This window comes from Mirounga angustirostris, unplaced genomic scaffold, assembly GCF_029215605.1.
Source record: "Mirounga angustirostris isolate CCGP_5_RB_7025 unplaced genomic scaffold, mMirAng1.0.hap1 SCAF_3, whole genome shotgun sequence".
Classification (NCBI taxonomy): Eukaryota; Metazoa; Chordata; class Mammalia; order Carnivora; family Phocidae; genus Mirounga; species Mirounga angustirostris.
Window position 1 is genome coordinate 9,032,873 of NW_026991711.1, and position 23,374 is coordinate 9,056,246.

General features: G+C 40.5%; 1 protein-coding gene and 1 long non-coding RNA gene across 6 annotated transcripts in view; one reads left to right on the forward strand and one right to left on the reverse strand.

The window, feature by feature from the left end:
* The window catches only part of BIVM (basic, immunoglobulin-like variable motif containing), an 80,666-nt gene that overhangs the window by 32,503 nt on the left and 24,789 nt on the right, over positions 1-23,374 (reverse strand). For 3 of the 4 annotated variants that reach the window (XM_045869685.2, XM_064585910.1, XM_064585911.1), the window contains exons 7-10: positions 11,119-11,251; positions 9,735-9,821; positions 7,005-7,101; positions 3,693-5,305 (exon numbers count right to left, since the gene is read on the reverse strand). In XM_045869685.2, coding sequence (XP_045725641.1) covers positions 5,012-5,305; positions 7,005-7,101; positions 9,735-9,821; positions 11,119-11,251 — 611 coding nt within the window. In that variant the 3' untranslated portion in view covers positions 3,693-5,011. Of the gene's footprint in view, positions 1-3,692; positions 5,306-7,004; positions 7,102-9,734; positions 9,822-11,118; positions 11,252-23,374 lie in introns of those variants that run through there. The other variant, XM_045869686.3, reaches the window with a different exon arrangement.
* On the forward strand, positions 266-21,787 carry LOC123839883 (uncharacterized). Of its 2 annotated transcripts, none has more exons than XR_010409918.1 (4): positions 266-397; positions 13,253-13,354; positions 17,902-18,037; positions 20,726-21,787. It is a non-coding gene; the product is annotated as an uncharacterized LOC123839883 (long non-coding RNA). The 2 variants fall into 2 exon arrangements; XR_006789777.3 differs by having other exon boundaries at positions 20,967-21,787.

Genomic DNA, 23,374 nt, shown 5'->3' on the forward strand with positions numbered 1-23,374 from the left:
GGAAGAAAGGCGGGCCCAGCGAATGGCCGGCGTCGGGAAGGAGCAGGTCCTCCTCTCACCCAAGGTTTGGCCCAAATGTAAGCTCTCTCGACGGAAGAGCAGGGCGAGAGCACAGCGCAGGCGAGATAAACAGCCAGAAGGTGGTCCCCCGACACAGCCTGTCTTCTTGAGTTAGTGCGTAAACCCACGCGAAATGGGGCCTCTCGGCTTCCGTCTAATGCGACGCTCCGCGCGGAAGTCCCGCCTCACGGTATTACGTATATTTGCTGCGCCTTTTCATTCCCGGAGCGAGGGGGCGTTTCAGTCTCTGCGTTCGTGTTCTTCCCGTGCTTTCTCCACGTTGGCCTTCAGTCGCCGCCGGACGCTACAGCTCTTCGCAGAGTGTCTACTTGTTGAGGTGACAGTTTTCTACGTCTCTTCTGCGTATCAGTTTCTGCCCACCAGCCGCCACTTGTGCACTCTCAATACCAAGTATTGTTTTTTGGTTTTGTTTTGTTTTTAAAGATTTTATTTATTTATTTGAGAGAGAGAGAATGAGAGAGAGCACATGAGAGGGGGGAGGGTCAGAGGGAGAAGCAGACCCCCCGCCGAGCAGGGAGCCCGATGCGGGTCTCGATCCCGGGACTCCAGGATCACGACCTGAGCCGAAGGCAGACGCTTAACGACCGAGCCACCCAGGCGCCCAATACCAAGTATTGTTTTATACGAGAGGCGACAATAGGAAGGTGGATGGATGCTTTGCTGGTGTTTTTAAATTAATAAGCGTTTTGTCTGATAACTCGTAGTAGCTAGATAATAACAGGCCATCATTTTAAGCTAAGCACCTTTTAAGAGCCTTAACCCTTGAAATTACGTTTGGTTTTCTCTGGCGTCTAATTTAGGATTCCACGGCTTGTAGGCCAGAAATGACGAGAAACTTAATTATCACGAGTAGCTCTCGGAGAAGCGCACTAGAATCCGCAGGCCCAGAGTCGGATCCCCAACACACCACCTCGCCTTAGTGTTCAGCGTTGTTCAAGTAACGTTTGTTCAGAACTTGCTTCTTCCTCTGCAAACTGGGCATAAAACCGATCTTTGCAGACTGTTTTTGGTTTTTTATTTAAGATTTTATTTGTTTATTTATTTGAGAGAGAGAGAGAGAGAAGCAGGGGAGAGGGTCAGGGGGAGAAGCAGGCTCCCCGCGGAGCAGGGAGCCGGATGTGGGGCCCGATCCCAGGACCCTGGGATCATGACCTGAGCCGAAGGCAGACGCTTAACCGACTGAGCCACCCAGGCGCCCTTTAGCAGACTGTTTGAGCTAGGATCAGAGGTGATGTATATAGACTACTTACCATTGCTATTCAATAAACGATAGCCTTTATCATACATACTGGTTCTGATTTAAAGTATTGAAAGGAAATTCAAGCTCAGTGGAAAGGTTGATTTAAATGAGGTGATTTTGTTAAAGGAACCCTTGATGACAGAACTATCAAAAAGGAATTTTTAGCAAAACCATTGCACAAAGTGCTTTTTTTTGCATTTCCTCCATCTGTGGAGTAATTCCCAGAAAGAGTGCCTGGTTGTATTTTACAGAGATTAATGTAATTGCCTATTCAATTTTTTCCTCCCCTCCCACACACTCCAGACGTTTAGCAGGTATTCCATAAATATTGCCCAAATGACCTCTTTCAGCCTCTAGTCTAAAGCTGTCAGGTGTATCTTGCACCATCCTGAAAGAATTTCCCCTCAAGTCAGGCAGCCTTTGGTCCAAATCCTGTCTGAGCCACATAATAACCCTTTGTTAGTGGGTTCAGTTGTGTTCAGCTCTAACATTTACGTTAAAGCCCTAAACCCCACCACCTCAGAACGCGACTGTATTTGGAGATAGGGCCTTTTAAAGGTGATTAAGTTAAAATGAGGCTGTGAGGGTGAACCTAACCCAAACTGACTGTTGTCCTTATAAGAGGAAATGTGGGCACACAGAGAGACCCCAGGGATGTGTGCACAGAGGAAAGACCCCGAGAGGACAGAGCTAGAAGGTGGCCATCTATAAGCCAAGGAGAAAGGCTCAGGAAAAACCAAACCTGTCAACAGCCCCAGACTTGCAGCCTCCAGAACTGTGAGAAAATAAATTTCTGTTATTTAAGCCCCCCAGTCTGTGGTATTTTGTTTTGGCTAAGACACCCTATGATCCTAAGCAAGTTTCTTCACCAGTGAGAGTCTGAAAAAAATGAAGATGCGACCTTCTTCTTGGGATTGTTCTGAGATCAGTGATTTAATATGAAACACCTAGTGGGTAATGGTGTTCAAATTAGTTTGCTGAGCGAATGACTGAGGGAGAAAATGCTATGGGAAAAGCTGATATACGAACTGATGGATCCTAGAGCACCTTGCCTGAGCCCCTTGAGTGTGTGGGGAGAAGGCAAGTTTGGATGTGCTTTAGCTGCTGCACCAGCCTGGCCTAATGATGGGCCAACATAGTAGTGGGGAAAGGAACAGTTTCAGGATTTGATCTAAATATTTTGTTATGCCTACGAGCTGGGTAAAAACAAATAGCCAATGTAGGCCTTTGAGTATTATAAGTGCTTTTAAGACCAGAACATTTCTTGAATACAAAATATTCTTTTGAAGGAACAGTAACTAGGGTGTATGTTGGATTTATAGCATCCTTTAGATGCTGCTTAAAGAGCTGTCAAGATTCTGAACAGTAATACACATCTTTTGGAGTAATAATAGCAAGCACTGCCTGGAAAGCACTGTTCTAAACACTGTACATGCATTAACTTATTTATTCTTCAAAACAATTTATAAAATATATGCTATTATTTCCACCTTACCAATGAGGAAATAAGCACAGAAACATTAATCTTAACTTGCCCAAGGTGATACAGCTAGCGAGTAGAGCCAGTATTTGAACCTTCAGTGCTTCTATAGAGACTCTTAAGAGTTGACCAAGAAATCAAATATGACAGGAATGTTACTAATCTTGAAAGAGAAGCGTGCAGTAATTTGCACATAGTTTTTGGAAAATTAGTCTCTATAAACCTCAATGTGCTCTTAATAACCGCCAAACTTACATATCAAGTTATTCAGTAATCATATATATCAAGACTTCTGTAAAAATTGTTTATGGCGGGCGCCTGGGTGGCTCAGATGGCTGGGCATCTGCCTTCGGCTCAGGTAGTGATCCCAGGGTCCTGGGATCGAGCCCCACATTGGGCTCCTGGCTCGGCGGGGAACCTGCTTCTCTCTCTCCCCCTGCTCATGCTCTCTCTCTCTATCTCTCTCTCAAATGAATAAATAAAACCTTAAAAAAATTATTTATGGCCAATAGGCAATCTCTATAAACTCATCCTTAGGTGTCACTTTTTCTTTATGTTGCATTTGTCTCCTTTCCTCTTCGTTCTTCCTATCCACCTCTTCTCTGAAATGTTTCATTGAACTCTATGAAATTGCTGATATTCAACTATATTTGACCTACAAAAATGACAACTTCGTTTGGTTCGAGCTAATATAACTAAATTTTCTATTTCCTATTATAAAGTCTTATAGGAATCTAAAATTATAGTCATAATGTATATTGTTTTCATTGATTATAAAAGTCTGATACAAGACAATTTCTTATAATACACTACTTAGGCGCAATTGTCACAGACTTCAAACAGAATTCCAAGGGTGCTCCCTACCTAAAACAAAGGTTCAAAACATTCACATTATTAAAAGTAGAAAACAAAACTTTATTTGATGAAAACTTCTTAAAAGTTTCAGTGTGAAGTAACAAAATCAACAACCTACAAATCTCTTTCAGTCCTTTGCATTTCACGCAAAATATTCTCTTCAGAAAAATGACCATTTCATAATAAATATCCCTCTCTGTAGGCTAGGCGTGTCTGAATGGATAAATGGATATAAAATTCAAAAGAGAAGAAAATGAAAATATTTTAAAAATAAAAATCTGAACCCTTTCCTTGAGGTGTATTGCAATGTGGTTACCAACATATTCAGCACCTTGTAATAATCAAGTTACTGATTTGAGTCATGGAACAGCCCCTGAAAAGAAAGAACAAGTCATAGGTTGGAAGCAGAAGAAAAATTGACATCAACTAGAGAGGAGCTCAAATATATGAAATCCACTCTTTCTGAACTATTTAACACTCACTTCAAACAGCTAATTGTACAGATTTTAAAAAGCAGCTCAGAATTGGGAATATGGATATTTCCCTGATGCATCTTTAATGCTGTTAACAACATAGGACTCCACGCTGAGAAGCTAATCAAATATCAGAAGATCTCATTTCACAGATTACCTCAGATGTAGAAACTTTGGATCCCACTTGTTCTTTTATTCTATCCCAAAACAAGGTTCATTGGATAGTAAGATACCAAGTCAAAAAAGTCAAGAATATCCTGAATCAATGCACCAGTAGAAAAGATGAGTTTCTTGAGTCTTCTCTTTTGCCTCTTTATTGAGGATCCTGAGAAAGTTAGTCAGGAAACAAATGAGGCAGGCAGATACTGCTTACAAATAAAAGAATTCTAGATTCACTAAATAATTTTAAATGAGCTTTAACCGTGAGAGGAAACTAGAAATCAACAGCCCCAATTGTGTTTAAAAGGGCAAATGGTGCCTTACATCTTGAGTTTAGGAATAAAACTATCTGCAGCAAATGTCTGGTGATTAAGTCATAAGAAATAATTTCATGCTTAAGTATTGCAAATCATGATGCTATTAAGTGAATTTGTGTTTGATCTGCTTATATGCAATTTATTGGATCTTGTGAAATGTTTTCATACTCTTAACTTTAAAAGGACAGTAATCTGTGCTTATCCGCTTATATATCTGAAATCACCCATCATAATCATATACAAGCTTATTTACTGGAGAACTACAAGGTTATGTTGTACCATATGTATCTTGTACCACAAAATCTGTTCCTATTTAGGGTAGACTTAATAAAACTTCTACTGTCTTAATGCAGTATTGTATAGACCAGTCATGTGTGTAACACAAGATGTTCAGTGCCCAGCATGGTCAGTCATTCCCGTCATAATCACTATAACCCTGGTAGCCACTGTTCCTTCTCTCATGGATACTGGACATCTTTTTCCATGCCAAGTCCTGATGGAAACTAGCACTGAAAGACCGGCCCAGGCGCCCATGATGCTTCTTGGAGATATTATCTTCACTCTCCGATTTAGCAATTCCCTGGGCATGTGTTGGAGGTTGTGATTCTTGTCTCATGGTTCCAAATGTAAAGTTCCAAAGGCCAAATCTCTGCCAATTAAGTCTCTGGAATGCTATGATGCAATGCAAATTTCCCCCAACCTGAGAAGAAAAAAAAGTTGGATTAAGAAAATAAAAGGAGGGCACCTGGGTGGCTGTTGGTTAAGCGACTGCCTTCGGCTCAGGTCATGATCCTGGAGTCCCTGGATCGAGTCCTGCATCGGGCTTCCTGTTCGGCAGGGAGTCTGCTTCTCCCTCTGACCCTCCCCTCCCTCATGTGCTCTCTCTCATTCTCTGTCTCTCAAATAAATAAATAAAATCTTTAAAAAAAAAAGAAAAGAAAAGGAATTATGCTAAAACATTTCACTATAATAATGTGGGTTCCATGGGGCGCCTGGGTGGCTCAGTCGTTAAGCATCTGCCTTCGGCTCAGGTCAGGATCCCAGGGTCCTGGGATCGAGCCCCGCATCGGGCCCCCTGCTCAGCGGGAAGCCCGCTTCTCCCTCTCCCACTCCCCCTGCTTGTGTTCCCTCTCTCGCTGTGTCTCTCTCTGTCAAATAAATAAATAAAATCTTTAAAAAAAAATAATGTGGGTTCCTATAAATTCCTTTATTTTCCCTCCTTCACCTGCCTCAAAACAGACATCATCAGATTGCCTTACCCTGTATCTTTCTTGACCAGCTGCCTTTACAAAAATATAACAATGCCCACAGGAGCCAAAACACCTTCCCCCCATATGCCTCTCCACCAGTCACACACACTGTAACCTCCCCATTTGCCTAATTCAAACTCCAAGATTTGGGGTGCCTAGATGGCTCAGTCAGTTAAGTGTCAACTCTTGATTTCAGCTCAGGTCATGATCTCGGTTGTGAGATCGAGCCCCACGTCTGGCTCTGTACTCAGTGCAGTCTACTTGGGATTCTCTCCCCCTCTGTCCCTCTGCCTCCTCCCCCACTCACTCTCACACTTGCTCACTTTCAAATAAATAAATAAATAAATAAATATCTTTAAACACCAAGATAATTCCTCTTCCTATCTCCCATACGTTCTTGCTGTTAGTAGGATCATATCAGTGGGATGTCAATCCACAGAACCTACCTTTCCCTAAGAACTTCCCCCAGCCACCTTGTGCACACATGGCTCTGCTTCATGGCCACAGTTCATTGTGCTCAGGAGTGAACACCTGACCCAAGCTGGGCCAAAACTATGGAACTGGGCCAGAAGCAGGTGAGTCTCAGTCTAGACTGCTCATCTGAAAGGGAGATGTAAGTTGCAGTTCCTGATCTTTAGGAAGTAAATAATCAGATAAGAATAGCATACAACTCCCAAAAGAATGAGACAGATTAGGGGCGCCTAGGTGGCTCAGTCATTAAGCATCTGCCTTCGGCTCAGGTCATATGATCTCAGGGTCCTGAGATCAAGCCCTGCATTGGGCCCCCTGCTCAGCAGGAAGCCTGCTTCTCCCTCTCCCACTCCCCCCGCTTGTGTTCCCTCTCTTGCTGTGTCTCTCTCTGTCAAAAAATAAATAAAATCTTAAAAAAAAAAAAAAAAAAAGAATGAGACAGATTAACTACTTGGCCCCTGCTAACATTCTTTTAGTTGATACCAGTCCCTTATGAATCCAGGCTATAGTCTTTGCCTTTTCATTCTAAAGATACCCTTGTGTCCTGAAAGTAATTTTCACTTTTCTATCTAAGATAATCTAAAGTGGATTTCTATTATTTACAACCTAAAGAGTGCTGAGTAGAATACTGTATTTTGGCTGGTTGGGAAATATCTTCAAATACTATTGTGTTCTTACCTTCTTTGTTTTTCGGTACTGCAGCCCCCTCTCCAAGTGTCGGATATCTAGATATTCTGGATTTTGAGTGTTGAGATCAGTAACAATATCTGCCCATCTATAGTGAAAGAGAAAGAATAAAGCACACTTTTCTTTAAGTACAAAATACCATTGTAATGGAATGTTTTTAAAAGATGTTATTTATTAATCTATTTATTTATTTATTAGAGAGAGAGAGCACACGAGTGGGGGGAGAGACAAGCAGACTCTGCGCTGAGCCCAATGTAGGGCTAGATCTCACAACCCCAAGATCACAGCCTGAGCTAAAATCAAGAGTTGGACGCTCAACCCACTGAGACACCCAGGCGCCCCTGTAATGGAACTTTTCGCATGAGCAATTTGCTACAATATTACCATGACAATAATTCTCTTATATCAAGATTGTTCCACCTACTAAGCTTTAATTCTTTTTTTATGACATTTCTGTATAACCAACTATGGCCAACATTCTCAGTTTTAAAAGGGTTACTTTCACAAAGAAATACATATGTATCAACCTGTTACATGCCATCCTACAGGCTAGAGTAGAAACAGTCCATATTTCCTTTTTAATTAAAGTCAAGTTTTCAAAAGATTTAAAAGTTACGTGAGGGCGCCTGGGTGGCTCAGTCGATTGGGTGTTGACTCTTAGTTTCGGCTCAGGTCATGATCTCCTGGTTGGGAGACGGAGCCCCGCCTCCAGCTCCACATTCAGCTTAGTGGGGAGTCCCTCTCCCTCCACCCTTCCCTTCTACTCCCACACGCTCATGCTTTCTCTCTCTCTCTCTCTCTCCCTCCCTCTCTGAAATAAATAAATCTTTTTTTAAAAAAAGTTAATGTGCATTTATTCACAGACAACATGATTGATTGTATAGAAAATCCAAAGCAATTACAAATTACTTTGGATTATAAAACTACTACTAAAATTAATGTGTTTGATAAAGATGCAGTATTCAAGGCCTATATATATATATAAATTATATTTTATTTTTGTACACTACTAGAAAATAATTAGGAAGTGAAATTTTTTAAAGGAAAGTGCCAAAAGATGCAAACTTCCAGTTATAAGTACTAGGGATATGATGTACAACAGGGTGACTGTAGCAAACACTGCTCTATGATATATAGGGAAGTTGGTAAGAGAGTAGATCCTAAGAGTTCTCATCACAAGGAGGATTTTTGGTTAACTAAACCTATTGTGGTCATCATTTCACAATATATGTAAATCAAACCATCATGCTGTACACCGTAAACTTATATAATGATATGTGCCAGTTATTTCTCAATAAAACTAGAAAATAGACAAATTTTTTAAAACAAATTTTTTTAAAAACCAATTTACAATACCATTAAAACACTTCGGGATCTGTACAGCATGGTGACTATAGTTAATAACATTGTATTGTATACTTGAAATTTGCTGAAAGAGTAGATCTTAAGTGTTCTCACCACACACACACAAAAGGTATCTATGTGAGCTGATGGATATGTTTATTAACACTTGATTGTGGTAATCATTTCACAAAATATATGTCAAATCAGTACATGGTACGCTTTAAATATATACAGTTGTATATGTGCATTATACCTCAATAAAGCTGGGAAAATAAAAAAAATTTAAGTAAAAAAAGGAATAACAATATCAAATATTGGTGAAGATATGAAGAACAACTGGACTCTCCATACAATGCTGGTGGGAGTGTAAAAAAATGGTACAAACCCACAGGAGAACGTTCTCCCAGTTTCTTAAATACACATCCATCCTATGATCAGCAATTCCACTCCTAGGTATTTACCCAAGAGAAACAAAACATATAAACATGTCCTCAAAAAACTTGCACAAGAAAATGTGGCATATCCATACGGCAGAAAATTATTTGGCCATATAAAGGAATGTAATTTGGTCCATGCTACAACACACGTGAACGTTGAAAACATTATTCTAAGTGAAAAAAGAAAACAGACACAAAACGCCACAAGTTTTATGATTCCATTTATATGAAATGTCCATATTAGGCAAATGCACAGACAAAGAAAGTAGATCAGGGGCTGGGGGGACGGGGCTTGGGAGTGACTGCTAATTGGTATGAGGTTTCTTTTGGGGGTGATGAAAATGTCCTGGAATTAGGTCATGGGGACTGATGTTCAACTCTAAATACACTAAAATCCACTGAGCATTTTTTACATTTTTAAAGGGTGTACTTTATGATATGTGAATTTTATTTCAATGAAGCCGTTACTCAAAATTTTTTTAAAGACATGTACATTAATGTTCCCAACAGCTTTACCCACAATAGACCACACTCAAAACAATCCAAATGGTCATCAACAGGAAAACAGATAACAAATTGTAGTATACTTACAGTACCTAATACCACTCGGCAATAAAAAAAGAAGCATGACATGCATGACAAAGTGGATGAATCTCACAAGGCCAGACAAGAAAGAATATTGTACGACTTCACTGACATGACTTTCAAGGACATGCAAAGCAATTCCATAGTGATAGAACAGAGACTGTCTCTGGGGACTGACAGGAAAAGAGAATGAGGGTACTTTCAATGCAATGAAAATCTTCCATATCTTGATTGGGGTGGTGATTACACAGGTGTATTCAGTTTCCAAAATCCACCTAATTATACAATCAAGATCTGTGCATTTCACTATGTGTAAATCTTACCTAATTAAAGAGAAAAGGGGAAATTAACATACTTTTTACAGTGAATAGCAGGATGTTTTCTACTTGATTCTCCAATTAAGATCCAATATTCTACTTCTTGTGGTGAGAGGGGGCCCCTGCTAAATATAAAATACATTCATAGTAAGCTTAATAAAGGCCATTCACTCCTTTGAAAATACTGCCTCAACTATGTTAATAAAAGATATACTAAAGTTTATTCAAATATGACATTCATTAATGCTAGAATAGATACTGGAGTATAGGCTTGAACAAATTTCTTAAGGCCATTAAAGAGAAAGCATAAATCACACTTAGTTCTTAAGCCCTATTATAGAATATAGGACTAAAAAAAAAATGAAATATACCACCTCTCTCAGCATCTAAAAAGAAGAAAAACATCCTAGCATGCTACCAGCATTCTCCAGCTAATCCTCTCCTTTCACTGTGCATTTAAAAAGTTTCAAAACACATCCTAAAAATAAAACCCTAAAGTATACCGATGCCCTAATCCCACCTCTGGAAACTAATTCAAGTAAATCTTGAGTAGAGCGAGGGGAGGGATTAGCCCAGCTGTAAAGGAATCTCAGGCTATTGTTAGGTACAGGCGGGGGTAGAGAACTCTCCCCTAATGGGTACAAAGTAGGAGGACCTACTGTGTCACGTTTTATATTGGATAGATGTCTGGAGTAAGGTGAAGTTGCAGAATGAAACCACAGAAGAAACAACATACCTCACCTCCAGAGCAAAGAATAAAACATTTCAGGATTTGGAGAGATCAAGTAGTTTCCCCCTTGCTCCTCATTCACAAAAATACAATGTCCAGCTTCCTGGTTCTCCCAGGTCTCAGGATCCTGTCCCAGGACCCCGCTACCCCACAGCACCTTGAGAGGGACTCACGCTGTATGGCCTCCAGCCTCAAAGAACCCATCCCACCCCCAGATGCCTGAGCCATGCTCTCCCTGCCTGACCCTCAGGTTTTACTGAAAGAGCAATTGCTACCCCTTCCTTCTCCTCAAGTACCAAGGCCACTCACCCGGGACAAAGGGGGAACACTGATAAATTCCACATTTTTCACCATGAGAAAAGAAGATGCTGTTTAATGTACTCAGTTGGGACAATTTTTTGATATTAGACTCCATAATTCATTTTTCCATGTGGGACAGTGGATGAAAACACCATGACATAAGATGGGACGTCCTATGCAACCATTTTATAATAAACGTAAGAGTGATTTTTCAAACGTGTTTCCCTTCATGAGTCTGAACAACAGTATCTAAGTGGATAATGTAAAAGCACAACTAACCAAATGCAATTCTGCAAAAGAATTAGCTAAAATATTAAAGAATAGTCTAACTTGAAAAAAAATAACACACATTTTCTTGGTGAATTATCCACATAAAATATGTAAATGCTTACCTGAATGCTTTATTAGCTTTAACAGGGGTTGCTTCAAAGCCAATTGGACAAAAATAATGATTTTGGCAATGATAGATATAAGCCAGCGATTCATCTTTCAATCCATGAGTTAACTTTGACAAGGCCCCTGAAGCTACATAAAAGAAAAGCAAACAAACTGAGGGACCATAAAGCACTGTAGATGCTTTACACAAACAACTAGTTAAGGACCAAAAGACATTACTTGGAACGCACCGACACTGCTGAGGAAAAGTGAGAAACTACTGACAGATACAAAACTATTAATACATTTACTTTCAGTTTTACCCTTTTGACTGAAATTCAGATAAACTGAACCGCAAACTAAAGACCTGAACGGTGCCCTTGCTTATCAAAACCTTCTAGGGGCACCTGGGTGGCTCAGTCGTTAAGCGTCTGCCTTCAGCTCAGGTCATGATCCCAGGGTCCTGGGATGGAGCCCCGCATCGGGCTCCCCGCTCTGCGGGAAGCCTGCTTCTCCCTCTCCCACTCCTTCTCTCACTGTTTCTCTCTCTGTCAAATAAATAAATAAAATCTTAAAAAAAAAAAAACACCTTCTAATAGCACATCCTCATCTACAAAATTTAATTACCACATAAAACCCAATACCTCGTGTAAACAACAATGGTTTCAACTTTCCTAGTTGTGCACATCTGTCACCGGAAATTTCTCATTAGACATGCCCATTAGAAGCATTTTTGTTTACAGACTATATAGACTACTGTACTAATATGACTTTGTAAAAGATACACAAAAGGTAAGAATTTTTTAATTAAATTAAAATACTGGCATTCTAGTATGTTCTTCCCATTCCACAGCGGTCATCTTGCACAGCTCCGGTGATAGGTACACTGATGCTGATGGGTAAATGTAAACTCCAGATAAGACACAAACCTCCAAAATGCAAACTTTTCCCCACAACACACACTTTAGTCTTTCTACAAAAGCTACCCAGACTAGAGGGACAGCTTTCATAAGCCAGTGATAAGAACATCTCTCAGGCTGGTCATACCACAGAATCCTCTTATAACCATTCTTCCTTTTATATTTCCTACAGCTCTATTAGTTGTGAAGTCATTTCAAAAGTCTTACCATAAGCAATAAGTTTTTACCAGCGCTCAATACTTAAAGCCATTAACTGAGGTTTCGTTAACTTGCATCTCCTGGAAGAAACTAAATTATTAATGAACAAATAGCCCGTTAAAACTGGAAATCCTAAAAATAGGTGAAGTCGATGAAAGGTGGCAATTTATGGTTTCCCTGATTGACTTTCTGGCCACTGACATAGCTGAAGACCTCTAAGAAGAGCAGGTCAAAGCTAATGCAGCAGGACGCCACTGCACCCCTGTAGACACAATTTGTGAGCTGCACGGGGACAATAACATTTCTAGCTTCAATCCGTTCTCCAAGGCTTCATCTAGGTCTTTCCCATAGATTTCTACTTCATGGCCTACCACCAGGGCATATCTGCATGGCACGGTGAACTTTTCCACTAAAATTTCTATTTCAAAATGACAAGTGATAAATCTTTCTGCAGCTTTTGGTTGACTTCCCTTGGCAATTTAAAAACTAACATCCAGGGTACCTGGGTGGCTCAGTTGATTGGGTGTCTGCCTTCAGTTTGGGTTGTGATTCCGGGGTCCTGGGATCAAGTCCCGCATCAGGCTTCCTGCTCTGCGGGGAGCCTGCTTCTCCGTCTGCCTCTACCCCTCTCTCCCTCTTTCTGTCTCTCATGAATAAATAAAGAAAATCTTAAAAAAAAAAAACAAACATCAAGGGCAGTTCTAATGAATGCTCAACAGAACTAAAATTCAGACGAGGGTCTTATGTCATTACCATAGTTGAACGTCATTATAGATAGGTTCCAGGATCATGAGCAAATGTAAATGTATGCATTTGGACTCCTAACAAATTCAATAATTACAAAAGATGGTTATACACATAACTGGTTTAGAAAAAACTCTTAAAATCTTTTTTGAAATTGTGAAAATGTCAAATAGAAAGTTTTCCCAAATAACTAAAACTTTAAAAATAACTAAAACTTATAATAAAAGGGATTTTTATTATAGCTTTTTAATGGATATCTTTAAGTATTTCATGTTTTCCTTCTTTAAAGTCAAATGTAATGCAAAACACCTGACTTCGTTAGTGTGACTGTGAAGAATGATGACTCTAATGTCCTGGACTATACTCAAGATTTCAGGAGCAAATGTGATAGGTAAGAAAATTTGCTCTCATTATCCTCATTATCCTTCACATTTTTTCGTCTGCTGCAAACACTATTTGACCATGTCCTTTTTTCTAGAAGACATGAGGTGGGGGGGGGTTTTCTATAGAGTAACAATTGTGGGCTTAGTGCTAGTCAGGGATGTTCCTGCTCCTTACTTCAAGGTTCTGGTTGATTCAGATTAGGGATTAGCAAACCTTTTCTTCAAGGGCCAGAGAGTAAATATTTGAGGTTTGTGGGTCATGAGCACTCCTCACACTCGTCACCTCTGCCTTTGTAGCATGAAGCAACCATAGGCAATGTGTAAGCAAATGGTTATGACTGTGTTCCAATCAAACTTTGTTTACAAAAAGGACTGTAATTTGATGACCTCTAATTTAATAATAATTTTCAAACTTTTTTGGACATGGAACCCTTCTTTTAAAAAAAAAAAGATTTTATTCATTTATTTGACACAGAGAGACACAGTGAGAGAAGGAACACAAGCAGGGGGAGTGGGAGAGGGAGAAGCAGGCTCCCCAATGTGGGGCTCGATCCCAGGACCCTGGGATTATGACCTGAGCCGAAGGCAGACGCTTAATGACTGAGCCCCCCAGGCGCCCCCATGGAACCCTTCTGTAAGGAAAGTTGACATGGCAGGCTAGTGCATTTAAAGGCTAAAAGCAGAGTTGCCATGGCCAAAAAGGAGGTAGGGAATCTGGATGCCCAGTCCTCTCCCCTCTCAGCACCAAAGTACTGCCATAGAATTCCCATGGCTCAACTGAGCGCAATTTGAAAATCACTGAATTTCCTATCAATGGAAGACCCAGCTCTTGATAGAAAGACTACAGCAATAGTTCTCAAGCTCGACACACAGGGCTTGTTAAACAACTGATTGCTGGTACCCACCCCCAGAGTGTGTGACCCAGTAGGTCTGGAGTGGGGACCAAGAACTTGCATGTCTAACAAGAACTTGCATGTCTAACAAGTTAGCAGGTGATGCTGCTATTGGTCCAAGGATCACATTCTGGGACTTGGTCTAGAGTTAATGGAAAATTCCATTTAACTCAATACAGTAAACAATTTGTGAGCACCTACTAACTATATATACCAGGAACTGTAGGAAAACAAGAGGCAAGTAATGCATAGTACCTCGACCTGCCCTCCTAGGGAAGATAAAACAAGTATTATTACATTATTATTTACTATAGAGTGGAATAAGACAGTGCCACAGAAAAGGGATATAATTCAAAGGAGGAAGAGCACATCAGGTTTAAAGAATCAAGAAGGGTGCCATTCAAGACAGAACTTAATGAAGTGGTAGGATTTCAACAATCCAGACAGAGGAAAGGCCAGGAGGAGAAAACAAAATCATTGCAGGGGAGGGATGTAATCAGGGAACAGCAGGTAATCTAGTTTAGAATACAAGGTATGACAGCATAGCTAATCCTACCATAGGGCACCCCCAGAATTTCAGGACAAGGTCAGAAAAAGATCACCCTCTGAAATAAAAGACAGTAAATACAATATTTAATACATTAAGGTGGTCATCCAAGGAAATACTTCTAGGCAGGAGAAGACACAAAAATGTGTTACTGATAGAAATGAAATTCAGCATGATGTTCAGCCTAAACCAGAGTATTTCTAAAAAATCCAAAACCTACATGACAAAGCAACCACTTCCAACTCCAGGGCCTGATCTGTATGGCACACAAGAAGGAGAAAAGAACTACTAGAACCAGCTGGACTGCTATACAGTGAGGAAGAACATACTTCCCGAGCAGCCAACGAGAGAATTCTGGTCCCTTTGGTTATATATTTCTCACTCTAAGTTAATATATAAACTTTCTGGTATTCTCTGAGTCTGTTTAGTGCAAGTTTGTTCTATAGAGCCTGATCATCTATAGGAAAACTATAGAGAATTCTGGAAGAATTCATCACAATTATTTTATACCTTCAAAGACAAGAACCAGATTCTTTAATCCAGAAACATAACATTATCCTGCAAGGTTCTTCCTCCCTTGACATCTTTTAAATGCAGCTGGTCCATGGAGGACAGCAGTGGAAGGCCAGTCTGCATTGGCTTTGAACGATGCTAAGGATTTTATGCTTTAAACAAGCACTGGAGCGCTCCTAAAGTAGATGGGTCTATTAACACCTCCCGCTGAAAAGTGCCGTGGTGTCTAATAAGAATTGGGAGAAAGCAGCGGATGAGGAAAACAGAACATTAATGCCTAGTCCACCTGAGACGTGCTAAGGCACAGTGGTAAGCTCCTAACAGTGGCCACAGTGAGAGTATATATGAGTCACATCGGGAAAGGGTAGAGGTAGCTGTTCTCGGTTAAGCAAAACTAAGAAGTTATAATACATACCAGAATAAAAATGAAATACATGAACATTAGTGTAATTGTTAAGCTAGCTGATTAAAAAAAAATTAATCTAGGGGCTCCAGAATCACTCAGTCAGTTAAGCATCTGCCTTTGGCTTAGGTCAGGATCCCAGGGTCCTGGGATTGAGCCCCATGTCTGGTTCCCTGGAGAGTCTGCTTGTCCCTCTCCCTTTGCCCCTCCCCCGCCCCCACTGGTGAACTCTCTCAGAGAAATAAATAAAATCTTTTAAAAAATAAAAAAAATTAGACTTTCCTGGCACAAATGTTGGTGGCTAAGTGAACCAACAGTTTTTTGTGTTTTTCTTTTTTAAGATTTTATTTATCTATTTGACAGAGAGAGACACAGAGAGAGAGGGAACACCTCAGGGGGAGTGGGAGAGGGAGAAGCAGACACCCTGCCGAGCAGGGAGCCTGACGTGGGGCTCGATCCCAGGACCCTGGGATCATGACCTGAGCTGAAGGCAGACGCTTAACGACTGAGCCACCCAGGTGCCCCTGAACCAACAGTTTTAAGTTACCTGAATAATAATAATAGCAATAATTATATTATGTTATGTTATATTATATTTTATTAAGTGAACCAATAGTTTGAACTAGTTGTTGACCACTTACCACACAAACTTTTATTATGAATAATTACAACTCTGAATAAAATACTTCTACTCATATTAACAGTTAATCTGTTAATTTCACCAAAACCCCTGCATTTTGCTTTTATTCCTGAGTGAGCTCGGTTTCCATTCACTGAGGGCCCCCTGGAAATGAGCATGTCAGCAAGCACTGGGGAGTTACAAAGTCGAAGAAGCCTAGTACCCAGGAAAACAGGCCTAATAATTCTTTAAAAATAATTGAAACAAAAAGAATATGCATCTCAAAGTGTTTTTCAAGTGAATAGCAACAAGGGACAGGTTTTCACTACCGAACATCCCAGAAACAAATGAGAAAAGCCTATTTCTCAACTCTTTCTTCCACAGAAGGAGAACAGGAAGGTCTTTTGCTTGACACTGTACCACTCCTCCCTCTGAACACGGTCAGAAGTTCAAGGGCAGCCCCTGCAAGGTCATGGGTCGCCATATACGGGCTCAGGGCTATTTAAAGATGTCCCTATGGTCAAGGAGCTGGGTGCACACACTGAAAAGATGAAACATAAGGCTGCAGAGGCCAAATGCCAAACAACAGATGCAAATGATCAGTCTTGTATGAAGAGGAAGTGGCACGGGAAGCGGTAGGGGGAGCTTCAGTGATAGAGCAGGGTTTACACAGGACAACTGATTACTGAGGAGGAAGACAAGAAAATGCCAACGTGGGAAGCAATCATCCTTCAGGAAATACGCACAGAAAAAGACAAAGTCAGGAGTCAAGTATTGTAACAGGGAAAATGAAAACAGAAAGAAAACTGGGAAAATATATTATTAAAATTCATTTGAAGAAATGGCAGCAACCCCGCCCCCCTGCCAAGGAAAGGGGGTTGGGGCAGGGGAACAGGTGAATGAGTAGTTTATTCCATTCCTCAGTGAAAAAGACCTGGCGGATATTGGAGGAAATGTGAACATATGGATAAAAAAGTCCATAGGGCCTAGGGCCACAGAGCCTAGATTATTAGGGACACTGGTGAATCTACACATCAAATCATTAAGTTAAAAAAGTTATGAAGGTGGGGCGCCCAGGTGGCTCTGTCGTTAAGTGTCTGCCTTCAGCTCAGGTCATGATCCCAGGGTCCTGGGATCTTCTCCTAGGATCTCCTGGGATCTTCTCCCTCCCCCACTCCCCCTGCTTGTGTTCCCTTTCTCGCTGTGTCTCCCTCTGTCAAATAAATACATAAAACCTTAAAAAAAGTCATGAAGGACTACTAGGCTATTAGGAAATAAAAAAAATACAAACCCTGAAAAGATCTGCAAATGAGAGAGTTTCTAATAAAAGTAGGGAATAAAATCTTAAAGTTGGACGGGACATTTGGACAAAACGAATTTAAAATTCCAGAACAGCAGTTCCTAAATCAACTGTCTCCAGGGCCCTATTAGTATTTTCCCACATTCCATTAATAAGTAACTACATTCTCTTACTTTGGGAATTCGTTTAAATTTACATAACTGATGCTTCTGCTATGCCAGATTTTCTTTGATACCATATTCTTTCTGATACCATATTTCCTTTCATATTATAATTTCAGGGTCTTGGTGATTCCCCTGATTTCCTTTGATTTTAGTGACCCTTCTCTGCATAGGTCCTGCCCCTCTATCCAGATGCTGCTGATAGTAATACAACAAAAATCCATGAACTTCTCTGATGAAATCCTCTTCAGACTGGTAAGCAATAGGACAAGCAAGTAACGGACTCATGAGTCTTAGGCTCGTGTCTCCAGGGCCCCACTCACAACGCAGTCTTGGGACAGCAGCCCGAGAACTGTATCACAGTACTTTTCCACGTCTCGGACACATACGTGTGACATTCTCTCCATCGATTATTGCATTATTTATAGAAAAGGTCTGCCAATCGCTGCTGTAGGTTAATGATTCTCAGCATGGACACATCCAAGTGGTTACACAAGACCCCTTGGGGCACAGACACAAAATATTAGAATATTTACTTTTCTTTATTGTCACACTAAAAAACCAATTAAGTTTTACTAATATTTATTCTATGGATTGAGCATGCATGTCACAAAAGGTCACATGTCACACACGCACAGTCGTCAGAGAAGGGTGGGAGTCCCACGGGGCGGGGCGGGGGGTGAGTCCCACGGGGTGGGGGGCTCACATCACTAATTACTGTGCCAAGACACCCTTGCTCATCCACTTGCTTCCAGCAAACTTCCATCTTCAGTGTAAATTTTATAAGACCTTTAATGAAGAGAATCATTATTATACTTTGTAACAACTGGAGAACCGTTAAATCTTTGCGGCCAGAAAAACATTCTACTTATCTTGTGAAAATGTTATGATAAAATCAAGGTCTGGGGCGCCTGGGTGGCTCAGTCAGTTAGGCACCTGCCTTCAGCTCCGATCATGATCTCAGGGTCCTGCAATCAAGCCGCGCATTGGGCTCCCCACTCAGTAGGGAGTCTGCTGGTCCCTCTCCATCTCCTTCTGCCCCTCCCCCTGCTCATGCTATTCCTCTGTCTCTCAAATAAATAAATAAAATCTTTAAAAAATAAATAAAAATAAAATAAAGGTCTTCTAAAATTATCCATTTTCTTTCATAAAAATGTCCCAAATCCATTGACTAAATAATGACATTCCAGTAACACTGATACCAATAACAGTCATCCTGGCAGATACTTTTTTTTTTTTTTTAAGATTTTATTTATTTATTTGAGAGAGAGAGAATGAGAGAGAACACATGAGAGGGGATAGGGTCAGAGGGCAAAGCAGACCCCCTGCTGAGCGGGGAGCCCGATGCGGGACTCGATCCCGGGACTCCAGGATCATGACCTGAGCTGAAGGCAGTCGCTTAACTGACTGAGCCACCCAGGCGCCCCAGATACTTTTTTAGTAAGAAAAATATGTGAGACACCTGGGTGGCTCACTCAGTTGAGCATCTGCCTTCAGCTCAGGTCATGATCTTGGGGTCCTGGGATCGAGCCCCGTCAGGCTCCCTGCTTCTCGCCCTCTCTCATTATCTCTGTTGCTATCTCTGTCTCTCTCTCTAATAAATAAATAAATAAAATCTTAAAAAAAAATCTGAAATCAAACAAAACCCTTGTGCTAAGGAGACATGGAGCATTTGGGGGAAAAAAATGTTTAGTAATGTTTCTATCAGTATATAATTTTGTTGCTGAAAATGATGTACATTAATTATAAAAAATATTAACCATATAATAGCTCTAAAATGTACTAGGAGCATTAAAAGAACACAACACTGGGACCCACAGAACAACAAGTGGTTAGGTTTGAAATCTGAAATCAGGCAGACTAGGTCTGAGGCCTGAATCTACCACTCACTAGAGGTGCAACCCTGTTCAGCTTACTGAACTTTCCATGTCTGTTTCCCCATCAGGGAAGGGGGAATGATACATCTGTACAGGATTGCTACAAAATTAAAGCAAGGAAGTCTGCACAGTGCCTAGCACACTATACACCTGCTAAAAGATGGTTTTACTACTATAAAATTAATTTTTTAAAACTGAGAAGTAGGAATGTATAGTAAAATGTATGAAAATGCCCTTACATTTAAATGAAATTACCTGGGGCACCTGGGTGGCTCAGTCAGTTAAGCCTCCAACTCTATTTCAGCTCAGGTCACAATCTCAGGGTCCTCGAAATCAAGCTCAGCAGCTGGCTCCATGCTCAGCAAGGAGTCTGCTAGACCCTCTTCCCCTGCTACTCCCCCCACTCACAAGCTCACGCACTCTCTCTTTCTCTCTCTCTCTCAAATAAATAAAGAAATAAATAATCTTTAAAAAAAAATGAAATTACCCTCAAAAGTTAATATCATATGAACAAGATGACAGTGGTCAATATGATATATAATATGATCATGGTAATGATGAGTATCTTGTTTTACAGACTAATGTCATAAGCTAGCATCACCATAAACTAAAATACAGACCTGGCTAGGATAAAAATCTAGAACCAACATAATTAATATTATTTTCCTTTAATTTGAAGAAATAAAGTATAAGATGTCTCTTTCCTAGAACAAAACATATATACATTCTTAGGAAATGTGTCATGGGGCTAACAGGCAGAAATTATTAAATATTAGTAAAAAGTACATTAAGGAATCACCAGGGTTACCAAAGATGCTCTTTACTTTCAATGCTGATTAAAAAAAAACAAACAAACAACAAAAAAAAAACAGACCAAAGACCTTAAAACCCCAAAACTGTATAAAACATTCAGTATTAAAGCAGGAATAATTAATATACCAAATGAAAGTCAAGCCACTAATCTGAATGATACAGTTTACGGAAAACTCTATATATATCCATAACTGGTACTGATATGGAAAACAAAGGCAAAAGAAATGTAGCTTAAACTAAAATCTCCTTACAGCTTGCAGCCCATTGATAGACACCTGAAACATGCAGAGCGTGACCTTCCTCAAGGAACCCGTGGCCGCCTTAGTGCCTTCAAGTTTAAAAGGAACCTTATCTTGGCAGCATCTGTCCCTCACGGTCCTGAAAGCCTTGCTTCTAGATTCCTTGGAGATTGGCGCTATCCCTAACCCCCATTAATTAAAAAGTATACAATCAGTCACTCCTCACAATCCCAATATAGCTCTCTCTGCCCACAGGTCCCGTCCCACGAATAGGGAAGGCGTGAAGGTCTAGGCAGGAGAGACAGGAGGCCCCTGACTAGGCTCCGGAACTATTCCTGGCAGGAGACGCTGAGACAGAGAAGAACAAGAGATAAGGGAACAAACCAAGGTTGCAGAAGAATCTCAAGGCCACAAGCTTTCCAGTCAGTTCTCAATAGAAGACTGCCAGTAAAAGCCCATGGTGACAACCCATTCAGGACCCCTCTCACTCTGGAGAGTTTTTTTCTTTCCTTTCTGCTCTCACCTTCACTTAATAAACTTTCACTTGACTTCACCCTTTTGTGTCACAAGATTCATTCTTCGACTCCGTGAGACAAGAACCCTGCGATCCTGCAACAGTACCACTGCTAATTAAATTGTGCTTGGTTTAGTTCCTATATGCATATCTACAAATAAATCTGTTTTAAAGAGATAGACGTTGATCATAATACATAAGTTTAATCACAGAAAGATTCACAGCATTCACAGTATATTGTTGTCTAAAGAATTCTGAGTTTAGGATTGTTCCATTCAACAGAACATAAATGTGAAAATAAACACAAATACATAAACATAAAGTTTTTTAACTGATCCGTCAGTTTTTCTTCCTGGGGATACAGAGACCCTAAATAGCCCTGCCAATGACATAACAAACATACTGGATAAAATATTAAAAAGATCTGTTAAAATACATAACTGAAGAATTTCCAGAGACTAAAAAATAAATAAAAGTAGAGGTCCTATGAAGGCCTTTGTCCTGAGGGTTTCTGCTAAACCCCATAAAAGGTAAAGTTCTACTCTGATGGCTGCAGGAGGTCTGCAGGAAATAAGGCTGGGGGGCGGGCGGGGGGGCAGAATGGAGCGGGAAGGAAACCAAAATATGCCTGTCACCCAAAATATGCCTCTCTGACATAAAAATTATTTTGAGCTGAAGGCAATTAAGAAGCCGCAAATGCAGGAAAAGCTCGCTCAACCCTCCCCCTCCCTACCTAAAGGCAGGATGTAAATTCTCCTTTTACCGGAGACAGACTCTTAGCCCAGAGATGGCACCAGAGGAATCTGCAAACAAACCTTACTCCATTAGTTCCCTCCCACATAAGTAACCTTCCCTGGGATGCCCTGGGCTCCCCAAATAGCCTCCTTTTGTCCCGTCACTTCTCTACAAATGTATTGTTCTTTGCTGCAGATGCTAAGTAAGCCATTCTAAGCCACCAGGCTGAGTTACTTTTCACTGAGGTTTCTCCCACATGAAGTGCGCCGTACGAGTTAATAAACTTGCTCATCTGTCTTTTTGCTACATGTCCCAGCTGAAAATCTAAGATGGGTAGAGGTAAAGTTTTGCCTTCCCTTGCAAGAGGACAAGAGGAGAGAACCCATGCAAAGCTAGAACAACAGAGGCAGTAAAGAGGGGAACCAGAAATAAAGTGACCACATGGAACAGAGACCAGAGAAATGTGCCGGTCTAAAGTTTGGATTGATGGTGCAGCCAAGATTCCCTCCAAGAATTCAAAATCATAAACCAGTTCAGAATGATGCTATCTGTATCATCAAAAAAAATCTTCAATTAGAGAGTTTAAATAAAAATTGTCCCAGTTCTCCAGGAAATGGGCAAAACTAAATGCAAATCTTCTCTCAAGATTCTTAAATTCAAACCAAGCCCCAAACCCTGCCACAAAAGTAGATCCAAATAAACAGATTACAGTTTTAAAAAATGAAACACAAAAAGAAACACAACATCTCAAGTGAAATCCAAAAGAAACAAGAGAAAGTAGAATCAGACAAATTTTAGATATTAGATCAAATACAGGGAAAAAAAGGTTTATTGTATTTGAAAAAAAATAATAAAGGGGGCTTGAAATTATAAGAAACAAGAGACTTTAAAAAATAAAATGGGGAGGGGCGCCTGGGTGGCTCAGTCATTAAGCGTCTGGATGGCCCATGTCACGATCCCAGGGTCCTGGGATCGAGCCCCGCATCGGGCTTCCTGCTCAGCGGACAGCCTGATTCTCCCTCCCCCACTCCCCCTGCTTGTGTTCCCTCTCTCTGTCTCTCTCTCTCTGTCAAATAAATAAATTAAATCTTTTTAAAAAAAGATTAAAAAATAAAATAAAATAAAATAGGGAAGGTGAAATGTGTGAAGGTGGTTAAAGGCACAAACTTCCAGTTATAAAATAAGCCAGATATGGGGATATAATGTACAACATGGAGACTATGGCTAATAATGCTGTATTTTATAGTTGAAAGTTGTAAAGTAAGTAAAGCTTGACAGTCCTCATCACAAGAAAAAAAATCTGTAACTACATGTGGTGACAGGTGTGAGCTACACCCATTGTGGTCATTTTGCAATGTAAACAACAGCAAATCATTATTATGTTACGTATCTGAAACTAATGTCATGTTATGTG